The 14662-nt window shown below is 46.3% G+C and overlaps 1 protein-coding gene across 1 annotated transcript in view; it reads left to right on the top strand.

Annotated features, from left to right (window-relative positions):
• Positions 1–2512: 2512 nt before the first annotated feature.
• The window catches only part of CHMP4C (charged multivesicular body protein 4C), a 28950-nt gene continuing 16800 nt past the window's right edge, over positions 2513–14662 (top strand). Inside the window, exon 1 of the mRNA XM_070477465.1 lies at positions 2513–2832. Within this exon, the coding sequence (XP_070333566.1) occupies positions 2643–2832 (190 nt within the window). The 5' untranslated portion in view covers positions 2513–2642. The remainder of the gene's footprint in view (positions 2833–14662) is intronic.

The following is a 14662-nucleotide window of genomic DNA, read 5'->3' as shown; positions in this document are numbered from 1 at the left end:
TAGAAGCGGCAGCACCTGTTTTGTGCAGCTGATCTACATCTTATTAAGTAGACATGTGGTGTGCTTGCCATATGATAGGTGTTCAAATATGGCACCCATTACTGCTATTACTATAAGGTAAGCTCCCAGATGGCAGACTATATTTGCATTCCCAGTACCTTATGTGTAGAATACTCTCAGTAAACTTTGGTTAAACTGACCAGCAGAACATGTGCTATTTCTCCACTCTCACGGGGCTTAAAATCTAAGCAAGAAAATAAGTTCCAAAACAGATTTATGAAACATTTAGATAATAACAAAAGATAATGCTTATTATAGTGTAATATACACAAGATTAGATATATTACAGCTCATAAGTGCTTTGGATGGCCAGGCAGAAAATGGTAAGAGGTGGCAGGCTGTAGTTATTGGGAAATTATAAGTTCACATGTTTGTGTGTCTAAGATATAGGACCAGTAAGCCTCTTAGAAACACATCCAATTTCTTTGTCAAAATGCAATGCTGGATCTACCAATGTTGGGTAAAATGGATCAAACTGATGCTTCCGGGTGGGTGTGATGGCAGACAAAAGTGGGTTACTGGTCTTGAGAACCAAGGTGTGTCTGCCATAGTAATGGATGCTTCCCCTCCTTTAATAATCAGTGGTTAGCTAATCACAAATAGGTCCTGATGGCGGTGGGTAATGTTGCTCTAATAGCGCTGTATTATGTGGAGGACAGAATAGCCCTGGAAAACTAGGACATAGACTCAGTCCCATATTCCACATCTTTGTAGCATGCTCCGCACAGATTTTCAGTTGAATCGCATCATCCATAATCATTACCTATTGCTGTCCTTTCATCTTACCAAATTCTTTGTTTGCAGCTCTAATAGATGGGACTGAGGTATTGAAAAGGAACAAAAGAATATTGCTTTTCTCTAGGACATTGTTTCCCTTTTGTTACTGAGGTGTCTCTGCAAAGGCATCCGACATAGATCCAAGCACAAGGACACCCCATTAAAGGCTTTGTATATATTAACAGCTGGAGAAGGAAATAGCAACCCTCTCTAGTATTCTTGCCTGGAGAATTCCATGGTCAGAGGAGCCTGGCAGGCTATAGTCCATGGGGTCGCAAGAGTCGGGCACGACTGAGTGACTAAAGAGAGAGATACTAACAGTGACGCTGAATTGAATGCGGCCACCGAACACACTCCAAAGCCCCCACGTTAGGAAAAGAGATGGTCCTCGCCTCTCACCACTTCAAACCGTGTGAGGGTGATCTAGAATCCACCCAAGCCCACTGGCAGCCAGCACACATCAACCTGCCCAGAGTCTACACCTGCAGCGGCATGCCCAGTCAGACCAGGTGTTCTGAGAATAAGCCTCTTGCCATCACACCTGCATCACAGAGGCAGACAAGTGTCCCTGCAAGCCGGTGCCCCCACCCTCCCAGCCCACACCACGCACACAGGGACGAACCTACCTGAACACTCTTTCACAAGGACACAGACCTGACCCTGTGCTCACACGCGATCACAGACAGAAACACACAGAACGCATGTGTGGAACACGAGCATCTTGTCCTTCCAGCCCAGGCCAGCAAGGTACATGTGCATTACACACCGGCTTTCAGGGGAAGCAGTGGGAACAGTGGCTGACTTTATTTTTCTGGGCTCCAAAATCACTGCAGATGGTGACTGCAGCCATGAAATTAAAAGACGCTTACTCCTTGGAAGGAAAGTTATGACCAACCTAGACAGCATATGAAAAAGCAAAGACGTCACTTTGCCAACAAAGGTCCATCTAGTCAAGGCTATAGTTTTTCCAGTAGCCATGTATGCATGTGAGAGTTGGACCATAAAGAAAGCTGAGCCCTTCAGAATTGATGCTTTTGAACTGTGGTGTTGGAAAAGACTCTTGAGAGTCCCTTAGACTGCAAGGAGATCCAACCAGTCCATCCGAAAGGAGATCAATCCTGGGTGTTCATTGGAAGGACTGATGCTGAAGCGGAAACTCCAATACTTTGGCCACCTCATGTGAAGAGCTGACTCATTGGAAAAGACCCTGAAGCTGGGAAAGATTGAAGGCAGGAGGAGAAGGGGACGACAGAGGATGAGATGGTTGGATGGCCTCACCGACTCAATGGACATGAGTTTGGTAAACTCTGGGAGCTGGTGATGGACAGGGAGGCCTGGCGTGCTGCAGTCCATGGGGTCGCAAATAGTTGGACACGACTGAGCGACTGAACCGAACTGAACTGAACTTCGGCCCCGCACAACCCCCCGACAGCGGTCTGCGCTTCTCTGAGCCGGCATCAAACCGGTCACTGGCCCCGGGTGAGTCCCCAGCGTGGGTGCAGCAGCCCCGGGCTGTGGCCCCGGCGGCCTTTCCAGCTCCTTCCTTCTCTTTCCTTCCGATGCCCGGGGACCGGGCGGCGCCGGCCGCGTCCGCCTGCGGTGCCCTCCCCTCCCCGCGAGCGGGGCGGGCCCGGCCGCCAGGAAATGCCCGGGAGAGGGAGTCACCTGCGCCCGACGGCGTGTGGACTCGGGGGCGCCGCCTCCCGGGCCTGGCCGAGACCCGGGCGGAGACGCTCACCTGCTCCCCGGCGCGTCCGGAGCCCGAGCCGCGAGCCCCGCGGACGACTGCCCGGCCCCCCACCACGATGAGCAAGTTGGGCAAGTTCTTCAAAGGCGGAGGCTCTTCCAAGAGCCGCGCGGCCCCCAGCGCCCAGGAAGCTCTGGCCCGACTTCGGGAGACGGAGGAGATGCTGGGCAAGAAGCAGGAGTACCTGGAAGGCCGCATCCAGAGGGAGCTCAGCCTGGCCAGGAAGCACGGCACGCAGAACAAACGAGGTAGGCACCCAGCCCCGGCCCGGGGCAGCCGCGTCCGCCCGGCGCCTGGCCCAGCCTTTCTGGGAACTGGTGGTGGCCCCCCGGCCGGACTGGGAGGGGGCTGAGCGCAGCGCCATCCTCGATGGCGAAAGAGGAAGACACACCAAAAGTCCCAGTGATCAAGATGAACCGCATTTTTAATGGTATCTTTAGAAAGCTCAAAGTTGACACAGAAGCATCTGTAATGAACAAAATATCAACATCTTAAGTAAAGACTGGATTGGTGTTATTGGTTCTTTTCTTTTGCAACTGGCTCCTATGTATTCTGGAGAAGGAAATGGCGACCCACTCCAGTACTCTTGCCTGGAGAATCCCATGGACAGAGGAGCCTGGTGGGCTACAGTCCATGGAGTCGTAAAGAGTCAGACACGACTGAGCGACTAGCTCACACACCTATGTGTTCTGTACAGCCTTTTTTTTTTTTTTAATTCAAATTCATGTAAAAATGGGATGTCTTCTTCATCATCGAGTTTTTCGCCTTAATTTTGAATTTCAAAAATATTCCAATAAAATCTTACTTATCTTGATTATAAGACAATCTTTTTTTTTTTTTTTTTTTGTGCCACTTTAAAGTCTTCCCCTGGCTTGTGTCACCCTGGTCCAGTCCTGCTGGCTCCAGCAGCACATACCAACTCTTCTGCCCTGCGTTTGTATTTGGAATCACAGTGTAACTTGCCTGTGAGTCTCCAGGGGAGCATATTCTGCTGTGTTCCGGCTTCCCTTCGCTGTTGAAGGCTTTAGCTGGCGGTGGTGCCTTGAGATATGAAAAAAAAAAAAAAAAAACCTCAGACATTTAAATATTAATTCTACCACTGGCTGTTGCCGCTTGGGAAGGACTTTGAGTCAGTAATGGTTCTGGGCGCTTCTCTTGCACCTTGAACCCTTTGTTCTTTGCCAGGGTGACTTGCTTTCCTCAGTGAACAGCTCTCTCTGTAGAGAACAAATCTAAAGAGCCCCCGGGGGTGCATATAAAAACCCAGCAAATTGAAATGATTTGCTCTTGTAACACAAGGTCAATGGCAGACCCAGAAATTGGGCTGGCAGTTCAGGACTCTGCTCACCACCAAACCCTGAACTTGCAGCCTCAAGAAATTAGGCTTCTTGAGTCATAATGAAGCCTCGGGAAGTTTTAGTTCGTCCTAAATGACCCTGCCATTGTTTAATGCTGGAAAGGAATCATGTCTCTTGGAATTAACCTTAAAAGTCTTGCTCTTCCCCCCAAAATGTGCCCGCTACATTTGTGCCCATTTTATGACCAACAATAAAGAAACCAAGTTTCATTTTCCTATGCTCTTGTGTCCAACTCTTGCCCACATCATGGCCTGTTTTAGAGTTAAATTCTGGTTTCTATTTTTACTTCATGTCTGAAAATATTTTGGGATGTTATTCAATGGCAGTTTCTGCAGAGACACTCTGACATTAAGACTTGCTAAAAAGCCATTGGTTGTTCTTTTCCTGAGTCCTTCCTCTTTGGTTTGATAGGAACTCTGACATTTGCTTAGTGTCTGTCAAGGGTTTATTTTTGTTTTGTTTTGTTATCCATTTGGATCTGTTTGTAGCTTTATCCACAGTGGTTGTTAAGTAAATATTGGCTTAAAAAATATGAAAAATAAAAAAAAATCTGCTTTTGCGACGTGGTGGAAATATAGATTTGTTTTCAGAAGAAAATAATGTAAAATAATATAGAAATGTTCTTGAGGTGGCAATACACTAAAGTGTCTATAAGTAGCCTTTATAAAGATACACACAAAGACAACACTGATAAGAATGTCAATCTAACTTCCTTAAATCAGAGTAGCTACAGATGTAAGTCTCAAGTTCAAATGTTAATAATCAATTGATTTCAGAAAGGCCATTTACCTTTTGTCATTTATCCATGGGAGCTTCATTGGTGTGGCCCTCACCTGGTTCTGCAATGGGCCTGGAATAGGACGAGTGTGGTTGGCGTGAGGCCATCTGTAATCTAAGCTATGAAAGAATCCTGTCATAGACCATGCATTGGAAACACTGTCAATGTCAGCATCTTCCAAATAAACCAAGTAACTTCACATGCTCATGGCTACTATTTTCCATTAGCCACTAAGAAATATTTTCACACACATAATAAAGTCAAATATACTTAGTGCTAAAAGGGTCTTGTGCCACACAATGTCAGTGTTAGAATGGCTGTAAATTACCTGGTAATCAGAGTGACATGTGTACCTGCATTTAAGGTTTTACTTCTAGAGGTGGTTAGTCAGCTAACATGCTGTCAAGAACACTTGCTGGTTGGCCAGTTAATATCATTTCAGAAAGGGCCACACTCCCAGACAGAACAATTAAAAGAAAAAAAAAACCTTTTTATTTTGCATTGGAGAATAGCAGATAACAATGTTGTGATAGTTTCAGGTGAACGGCAGAGAGACTGGGCCATACATACGCATGTATCCATTCTCCCCGAGCCCCCTCCCCTCCCGCCCAGGCTGCCACGGAACATCGAGCAGAGTTCTCTGTGCCCTACAGCAGGTCCCTGCTGGTCCACTTTAAATATAGCGATGTGTGCACATCATTCCAAACTCCCTCACGATCTCTTCCTCCTATTCTTGTGCCCCTGGCAACCATAACTGCATTCTCTAAGTCTGTGAGTTTGTTTTTGTTTTGTAAATAAGTTCATTTGTATCATTTCTTTTTAGGTTCTTTTTTAGATTTCTTTTTGTATTCTGCATATAGAGAATATCATACTCTTTCTCCTTCTTTTTGTTACTTCACTCACTATGGCAATCTCTGGGTCCATCCTTGCTGTTGCAAATGGCATTATTTCACTCTTTTTAATGGCTGAGTAATATTGCACTCCAGAAGGAAATGGCAGTCCACACCAGTGTTCTTGCCTGGGAAATCCCGTGGACAGGGGAGCTTGGCAGGCCAGAGTGCATGGGATTGCAAAATAGTTAGACACAGCTGAGTGACTAAACAACAAGAACAATATTTCCTTGTATATATGCACCAAGCTTCTTCATCCATTTCTCTGTCCATGGCCATTTAGGTTGCTTCTCTGTCTCGGCTGCTGTAAATGGTGCTGCAGTGAACGCTGCACATTCCTGGCCAGTTCACATTCTTCCATGATCTCCGCAACAGAAGTTTTGACAGTTAGCATCATCAATGTCAAAAATGGGTTTTATTGGTAAAATGAGTAACTGCTATATTAGCATAATAAATGTTAGAAATGGGATCTCGTTGGTGAAATTGTGGATATTCTAAACATGTGGATTGGCTAAGAGTTTAGAGGTACTTCCTTGCTCGCAATGTAAGGACAGGCATTAAGAATGTATGAGGTGTATAACTAACATCAGGATGGTGCCTGGGGCTTGGTCAGATCAGTGCAGTGTCCAGCCCTGGGTTCAGGTGGGTGTCTGGCCTTCCATAGAGCCTAGCACCCTGCCAGTGAAGGTCAGTGTCTGTGTTCAGTGAGCCTTGCATATCACGTGTATTGGACTTAAAGACATGGAGCTGGGGCTTCAGTGAGCTCATAAAACTGATGGACAAACTGTTTTTGCCTGCGTGGCCAAGATGTGTTTGTTTCATAAGTGTATCTGCAGATATGAGTCTGAAACTTGCTTTCATTGTAACTCATAACAAAGCCGTGCAGTGGTGGCTAATGCTTCCTTCAGACTTCTCTGGAAGTTACCATGTTCTACCTAAACAAGCCTGAGTGATAACAACCATGGCATCAAGGCCCTGTTGATCTGAAAGAGTAACATTTGGAAGCAAGGTCTATAGTTTGGTTAAAAACTTGAGAAGAGTAGAAATTCTTTAGTACAGTTCATTTAGATTACTATGATAGAACTCCTTTATAACTAGCAATCTGCTTTGTGGAAAAGCACAACTTTTAGATACCACTTAATTCCTTTTCCTGCTTCTGCTGAGCACTGTCCTGAGAGCAGTCTTCAATCCTGGCTGAGTGTGAAAGTCGCCTTGATGCTCGGAGGAGCCCATCCCCACAGATTCCAGTGTAACTGGCTGGAGTGGGGCTGGGACGTCAGTTTTTCAAAGTGCCTCCGGGGGTGACTCTGCCCTGTGGTCAGGGTTCAGGATGAGGAAACCAAATCCATGGTCATGTTAATGGGGTGGAAATGCAAGTGCTCCTAACCGTGTTCATATCGTGGCACCCGTGAGCACTGATAACATTTGCGTGTGTCACTGGGGTGATCAAGGACCAGCGCTGCTTGAGAACTCTTTAAAAGATTGTTTTTATTCATTTATTTTAAAATTTTAAAAGTGTAGTTGCTTTACAACGTTGTGTTTCTACTGTACGGCAAAGTGAATCAGCTATGTGTGTGTGTGTGTGTGTGTATACATATACATATATTCCCTCTTTTTTGGATTTCCTTCCCATTTAAGTAAAGTTCTCTGTGTTATTCAATAGGTTCTCATTAGTTATCTATTTTTAAAAACTTGTTTTAAGTGGAGGATAATTGCTTTACTGCGTTGTGATGGTTCCTGCCTGACATCAGCATACACCTCTTCAGTTTCCATCAAACGTGTAAGCATTTGACAGAAGGTAACTTGGTGGTGTGGTCGGAGCCTGGGCTTCCGAGCACGTAGCCGTGGGTGTGAGCCTGGCCGCGTCCTGCCGCTTGGAAGCAGGCGATTTTGAAGCGTTTGCTGGGCCGGCCGAGTCTCAGCCTCTTCACCGCGTGAAGTTGGTGATAAGGTTGATCCTCAGAGCTGAGGGCGCTTGACTTTAGCGTGTAAAGCCCTTAACCCGGGGCTCTGAGTGTCCGCCTCTGTGACACCGCGGCGCTTTTTGAAGGTGAGGTCGGCTGCACATGGGCTCGAGTCTTGCTTCCTGAGACGCGGCGAATGCAGGCCGTGCGCGCGTGGAGGCCGCGGCCAGCCCCGGGCCGCCTGTCTGCAGCACCACGCCCGCGGCTTCCTGGCCGCCCGCAGAGGGCCGCTCGCGGCGGGCCCGTCGGGCGAGGTCAGCGGCGCCCCGGCGTCGGGGCCTCTCTGCCCTCTCCTCTCGGCCCCGGGGCGGCCTCGCAGGCCGAGCAGGAACCCAGGCCTGTCTCCATGCGGGAAGCGGGGCCGGGCCGGAGCTGCGGGGAAGGGGCCCTGGGCAGGCGGAGGCCGAGGGGCTCGGACCGCGGCCCCTCCGGGTCACAAGGCGGGGACCGCCCGGGGGAGGCCGGCGACCCCTTCTGCAGGCGCGGGTGACATGAGCGAGCCCAGGTGGGGGGTCTGCTCCTCGCGCCGAGCCGCGCGCCGCTGGGGGCAGGCTGACTTGGCGCAGTCAGGGGGCTTCCGCGGAGTCCAGCCCCCCGGGTTAGATCGTGCCGGACTCCCCTCCGGCTTTTTGTGACACTTGTCCTGCAGCCTCACCCCGGGGCCCCGAAGAACTGGGTGACGAGAACCACCCCAGCGCCAGCTGGTGAGTGCCAGGGCCTCGGGTAACAGGAGGCGGGCCGGCCGCGGGCACGGTCCCCGCGGAGGCCTCACTGACTGGGCGGCCTCCTTGCTGAACAAAGCTTCTCTACACGCGGGCCTGAGCCCCTGAGAATTCCAGTGCAGCGGGCGAGTGGAGGCGTCCGAAACCTGAGCTCTGAACAGACAGCTCGGTGACTCGGATGCCGTCTGAGGGCCTGTGGCTCGTTCAGCGGCCGGGAAACGGGGGCACTGTCTCCGCTCTGCTTTTCCGTCATCCGTCCCTGTTTCTCCCGCCCTCCTGCCGCGGCTCGGACAGTGGGAAGGGAAGCGTCCACCGCCTCCCGCATACGGACTGTGAGGGCGCGTTTCCCGGGCTCCGGCAAGGCCTTCCAGGCACCGGGCATTAGTCTTCAGTAGGAAAGTCACAGGGTCCTATAACTCCACAGTCATCGTGACGGGTGCCAGGGTCACCCAGTATTCAGAGTGCCCCCAAGCATCTCAGAATGAAGCGTTCTGTTTGTCTCTGGTTATCCGATTATTTTTACCACACTGTACTCCAAGACAGGGAAAAGAACTTTATTTCTGAAGCACTGCCCACACAGTTGTGTCCGACTTTTTGTGACCCCGTGGACTGTGGCCCGCCAGCTCCCCTGTCCACGGGATCCTCAGGCAAGAATCCTGGAGGGGGTTGTCATTCCCTTCTCCAGGGGATCTTCCCGACCCAGGGATCAAACTTGCGTCTCCTGCAGCGGCAGGTGGATTCTTTACCGCTGAGCCACCTGGGAAGCCCCTGACAAACAGTATCCAGGTTTAATTCTCCTGTCGACTGCCTCGCTCTCTCCTGGAAAAGACGGATCAATAGAAATATGATACTTTCTTAGCCTCTACCCTCAACTTCCCTCCCTCACCTCGGGAGCCCATCAGGCTTTACCCTGTGTTGTGTTTTAGGTATGTTAAGTCGCTTCAGTCGTGTTCACTCTTTGCGACCCCATGGACTGTAGCCCGCCAGACTCCTCTGTCCATGGGATTCTCGAGGCAAGAATCCTGGAGTGGGTTGCCATTTCCTCCTCCAGGGGATCTTTTTGACCCAGGGATCGAACCCATGCCTCCTGCATCTCCTGCGTTGGCAGGCAGTTTCTTTACCGAGACCTAAAATACCTGAACCAGCCCTGGGAGCTCTATTCACTTAAGCGGTAACTTTAAAAACTTCTTGCTTTCCTAATACCTCCTTCTCCCCTCTGGGCCCTGGCAAGGGTCCTGCATAGATTTAAACACTCACTTACACACTTAGGTACTGACCAGCTCAGAGCTGTGTCTCTTTTTTGCTGACACAGTTTGAGTTTGTATCTGCTTTTTTCAGATGCCATATTAGTTGCTTTTTGTTCAACTGGACTTGGAAAGAGTTAAAAAATCCCAGCCAGATTTACCCTAGCCCCTTTATGTAAATCAACATGTTAACCTTGCATTCCGTGTTTTATGTCTATTCAATATCATCTTAAATTCAGTTGTCTTAAAATTAAGATTTTTAAATTTCAATTTTATTGTCTTATGAATGAGACATAAGACATATTGACAAATCAGTCAATCTTTAGGGAAAACAACCCTGAATGCTAGTTGGAAAGACTGATGCTGAAGCTGAAACTCCAGTATTTTTGTCATCTGATGAGAACAGCTGACTTATTGGAAAAGTCCCTGATACTGGAAAAGACTGAGGGCAGAAGGAGAATAGGGCATCAGAGGATGAGATGGCTGGATGGCATCACTTATGTAATGGGCATGAACTTGGGCAAACTTTGGGAGTTGGTGATGGACAGAGAGGCCTGGCATGCTGCGGTCCATGGTGTCACAAAGAGTCGGACACGACTGGGCGACCGAACAACAAAAACAATGTATGAGTGATTTCTTTTAGTTGAATCGGTTGCCTTTGTTGTTGTTGTTGTCGTCAAAGTATTTGTTAAAATATACTGAATAAAACTTCCCAGGTGGTGCTAGTGGTAAAGAATCGTCTGCCAATGCAGGAGATGCAAGAGATTAGATCCCTGTGTTGGGAAGATGCCCTGGAGGAGGAAGTGGCAGCCCACTCCAGGGTTCTTGCCTGAAGAATCCCATGGACAGAGGAGCCTGGCGGGCTACAGTCCGTGGGGTCGCAAGAGAGTCGGACACGACTGAAGCGGCTGAGCGCACCCGCAGAAGGACAGAGCCTGGTGGATGCTCCTGGAGACTGCATTCCGGGATCCTGTCTGCATGGAGCAACACTGCTTCATGTGAGATGCAGCTAAGGCGAGGTTACCCGTTTGACCGCTCTCACTGGGAATACACCTGACCTCTATCTCTGGTCCATATACCTCACTCCTCTACTTTTTTCTCTTTCCCTAACAATGCCTCAGCACACTTTGTGAATTATCTTCCTAAAACCAAACTATATTCACACGCCTCTGGTTCGCAAATGCCAGTTTATGAACAGATAGTATTAGCTTCATCAGATTCACCTGGAGAGCTTTTAAGCTGCCCCAGCAGGAGATTCTGTTTCAAGAGATCTGGGATAAGCCTTTGAATTGTGGCACTCATAGCTTTCTGGGTGATTTTGATATATTTAAGGTTAGAAAGCCAGTGGGTGGTCCATATTTTTTCTTAGGGTCAGCTTTCAGTAACCCAAAGAAAAGAAGCCTATGAGATTAGTTTTGAACTCATTTTTCATCTTTGTGAACTTGAATTGACTTCTAGTTACCACTGGCTTCTTTTCTACTTCCTCGGAAACTAGAGTATATAGTTTTTCTGTTCTAGAATCATTCTTTCAAGTACCTGTGGCACAAAATTTGACAGTTTGCTGATGTATTATAGTTCCTTATATGAGGCTAATTGTTACTATTTTTGTATTACATAACATTTTATATATACAGTTAACTTTTTCCTTCATGAATTTGAAGCAATATTATAAATATAGGATCATTCATTTGTTATTATTCTTCATCTAAATTCCAGAAAGCTGAAAAAAACAGCAGCTTATTTTAGGAAATATTTCCATTCAGCAAAAATATAATTTTCCATGATTTATGCTATCTTACAGTTTATTGAATCAGCCACAATAAAATAGAATAAGATAGAAAAATTACTACTAATACCGTGATTATGCCAAAATCCCATGACCTGTGTAGCTTTAAGAAACTATGACAGGAGAAGACTGTGAGATTGCCCTCAGGTGTAGTTAGTATTATTAGTATGTTTCTCAGTATTTAGGACTACTTATTTCAGATCAGATTTTATTTTCAAGATAACAGAATAAAACCACAACTCAAAACATATGAGATATAAGGCAAGAGCTCCAATTCGGAGTTTTAAAGTTTATGATGCTTTGCTTTGGGGCTCTGATTTGGAAAGGACATAACTGATCTATTTTGGCATTTAATTTTTGTTATATGCTTAAGTACACGTGAATTTATTTGTGCGGACAAAATTATCACCAATGCTTAAAATATATAGATAACATTGAGGATTTATTTTTTAAAGTTACACTGTCAGTCCTCTGCTTTAGCAAACAGTAGTCAGAACTTCTAGTATATACTGGTAGTTTAAATTTCTCCTACTTTTTCTAGCATTTGAAAGAAGTTCTAACATACACAGTTGGCTCAAAAATTTGCAGAAGGTGAAGTAACAAAAAAAAAACCAAGAGTATGGAATAAATATAAAGCAAATAGTAAACCATTTCCTGAGTAACTTTCTTATACCAGAGATTTTAATTACTTACCTCTAATAGGGTACTAATAGGGAATTGTTGTTCCATTGCTAAGTTGTATCCAACTCTTTGTGACCCCATGGACTACAGCACATCAGGCTTCTCTGTCCTTCGCTATCTCCTGGAGTTTGCTCAAACTCATGTCTATTGAGTTGGTGATGCCATCCAACCATTTTATCCTCCGTGACCCTTTCGCCTCCTACCCTCAATCTTTCCCAGCATCAGGGTCTTTTCCAAACTCATTGGAAATATCTAGGACTCAGTCCAAAGTTTATATGGTTATACTTTAAAGCAGTAAGAACTCTTAAACCTGGACCAGAGGCTTTCTCAGCCCACGCTAAGCCTCTGTCTCCAATATTTCTACCTTGTGGGTATTTCCAGTGAGAGGATGGGGAAAGCTAAAGCCCGACCCACCCGCCATCTGCTCTGTGCAGCCTCTGGCAGCTCTTCTGAATCCAGCGGTCTAGTGACGGAAATACCAACAGTGTAACTGCTGCCCTCAGACAAAACAAGCTCTCCAAGAGCAAGCAAGCAGGAGTGGTGACTTTAAAGTATAGGAACGGAAAAGTGGGTTATTCTCTGCTAGAAGTTGGGAATCCCTGCATTAGAAGTTCTGCTTTTGCAAATTAAAATTTAATGTCAACCATCTAGTTAAAGTGAATGAAGTTTACACTTTTATATTTGGTCACACATAAAAGAGACCATTGTGTGGCCAAACATTGGACAAGCACTTTGGATATTTCATTCTCTGTTTGAACATGAATTTCTAGCGAATTTGTCTGCCTTTCCCACGTGGTGCTGTATGCTGTCCGTCACAGTGGGTGTGCCGCCTTTGCTTTAGCAGGAACATTGTTCAGCAGGCCTTTCTCAGCGAGCAGTGCTATTTACATGGCCAGTTCTTCCTGTCTGTTTCATCCATGTTAAGGGAAAGTCAGTACAACCTTGGAGTTTGAATAAAGATATTATCCCAACTCAGAACTTCTACTGTGTTAACTGCAGAAAGGAAAAAAGTTACAATTATGTTAAACCAGTTTATATTGATGTGTAGTTCAAAGATCATACACCCAAGAACCTATGTTTTATCATTTTTTGAGCAATTGGACTGCTTTATTTATGTGAACTATATTTGCTGAGTGTTTTTCTCTCACATTTGAAAAACAAAAGAATAGTGCATATCGTTCATCAAGTTAAATGTATTATTTAAGAATTAAAGGTATTGATAGTGATAGCTTGCTTCGGGGGTAGGAGCTGTGGAGTCCTCCAGATTCGCTGATCACAGGATCCCTGGGGAATAATCAGGGAGTCACAGGCAGTGGGGGCTGAAGGCGGCTCTGGAGACAAGGTTTGTTGCTTGTCAGCAGCACCTACAAGGCACAGCGACAGTAGTTGGAAGTATCGGTACATCACGTGAACAAGGAATGCTTACTTACAAGCAGAAAAGAGAGGCACATCACACACACACGTATATACACATACAGACACATATATGCATACACATGTATGCATACGCACACAGATGTACACATGCATGTATATACATACACACATGCATTCGTATATACAGACACAAACGTACACACACACCACACAACATTACACCCACAGGTGCCTGTGTCTACCCTGCAGAATGAAGCATACTCAGCTGTTTCAGGGTTTTTCTGCTCCATATTTGCTGGTTTCAGGTTTATACTTTGCTCTCTGTATCCCCGGCAATAGCAGGGCCACCAGAGGTTACCCGTGTGTGAGGTTACCAGTAATACTAGTAGCAAGAAGAAGCCATTCATTCAATTGGTTATATATTCTGCCTGGTCACTTAATTGGATTTTTACAAAGAATATCAAGTAGACCTTAATGATAGTTCGGTATCATGTTCCAATATCAAGTTAATTTACTTGCCTGGAAATTGACCTTGGAAGCAATGAATTATTTTAAAAAAATAGGAATTTCAGTGGATATTTAAAATGAGTCTTTTATGCAAGACTTTCTTCCTTTTTCGTCAACTCAAGCCTGATGGCACTTTGAGGTCATGACCTTCTCTCAGATTTATCTCCTGTCATGATCTCTTGGGTGACATCCTGACAGTAAGCACCCGCTCATCTCTGAAAGAGAGTCTGAGCTTTCTAGGATGATGAGATGAACATTTCTACTGGAAAACAACTTCCGCTTCCCTTGTCTCTTTCTGTCTTTCTGCGGATGGGTGAGGACACCTCACCGTAATCTTTCACACCGTACAATGTTAATCAATACTCTTTTTTTTTTTTACACAAAATTCAGCCCGACCTCACTAGCTGCTTAGTAACATTCCTCTTCCAAATGCCCTTCCCCCGGAGTGTCTCTTATTTACTTTGTCCAGTCTCATTCCTTTTTACTGTTTTCTTGGGCATCTGCTTTGCCACTGTATAATCTGCTTCATCATTTCTGTGGTCTAGTCTCCTTTTAACTTGCTAGTCATCCTTTTTTTAAGTCATTTAATATTGGTGAGACCTCCGAAAATGGGATCTTGCTTACAAGTTTCAGCTAGTGTGGCAAGCTGGCGTGACTTGCTCTGGTGTCTTCCCTGGTGGCTCAGAGGTTAAAGCCTCTGCCCGCAGTGCCAGAGACCTGGGTTCGACCCCTGGGTCGGGAAGATCCCCTGGAGAAGGAACGAGCAACCCA

Source organism: Odocoileus virginianus, chromosome 15, assembly GCF_023699985.2.
Source record: "Odocoileus virginianus isolate 20LAN1187 ecotype Illinois chromosome 15, Ovbor_1.2, whole genome shotgun sequence".
Classification (NCBI taxonomy): Eukaryota; Metazoa; Chordata; class Mammalia; order Artiodactyla; family Cervidae; genus Odocoileus; species Odocoileus virginianus.
This window is presented reverse-complemented; position numbering and strand designations above follow the sequence as displayed.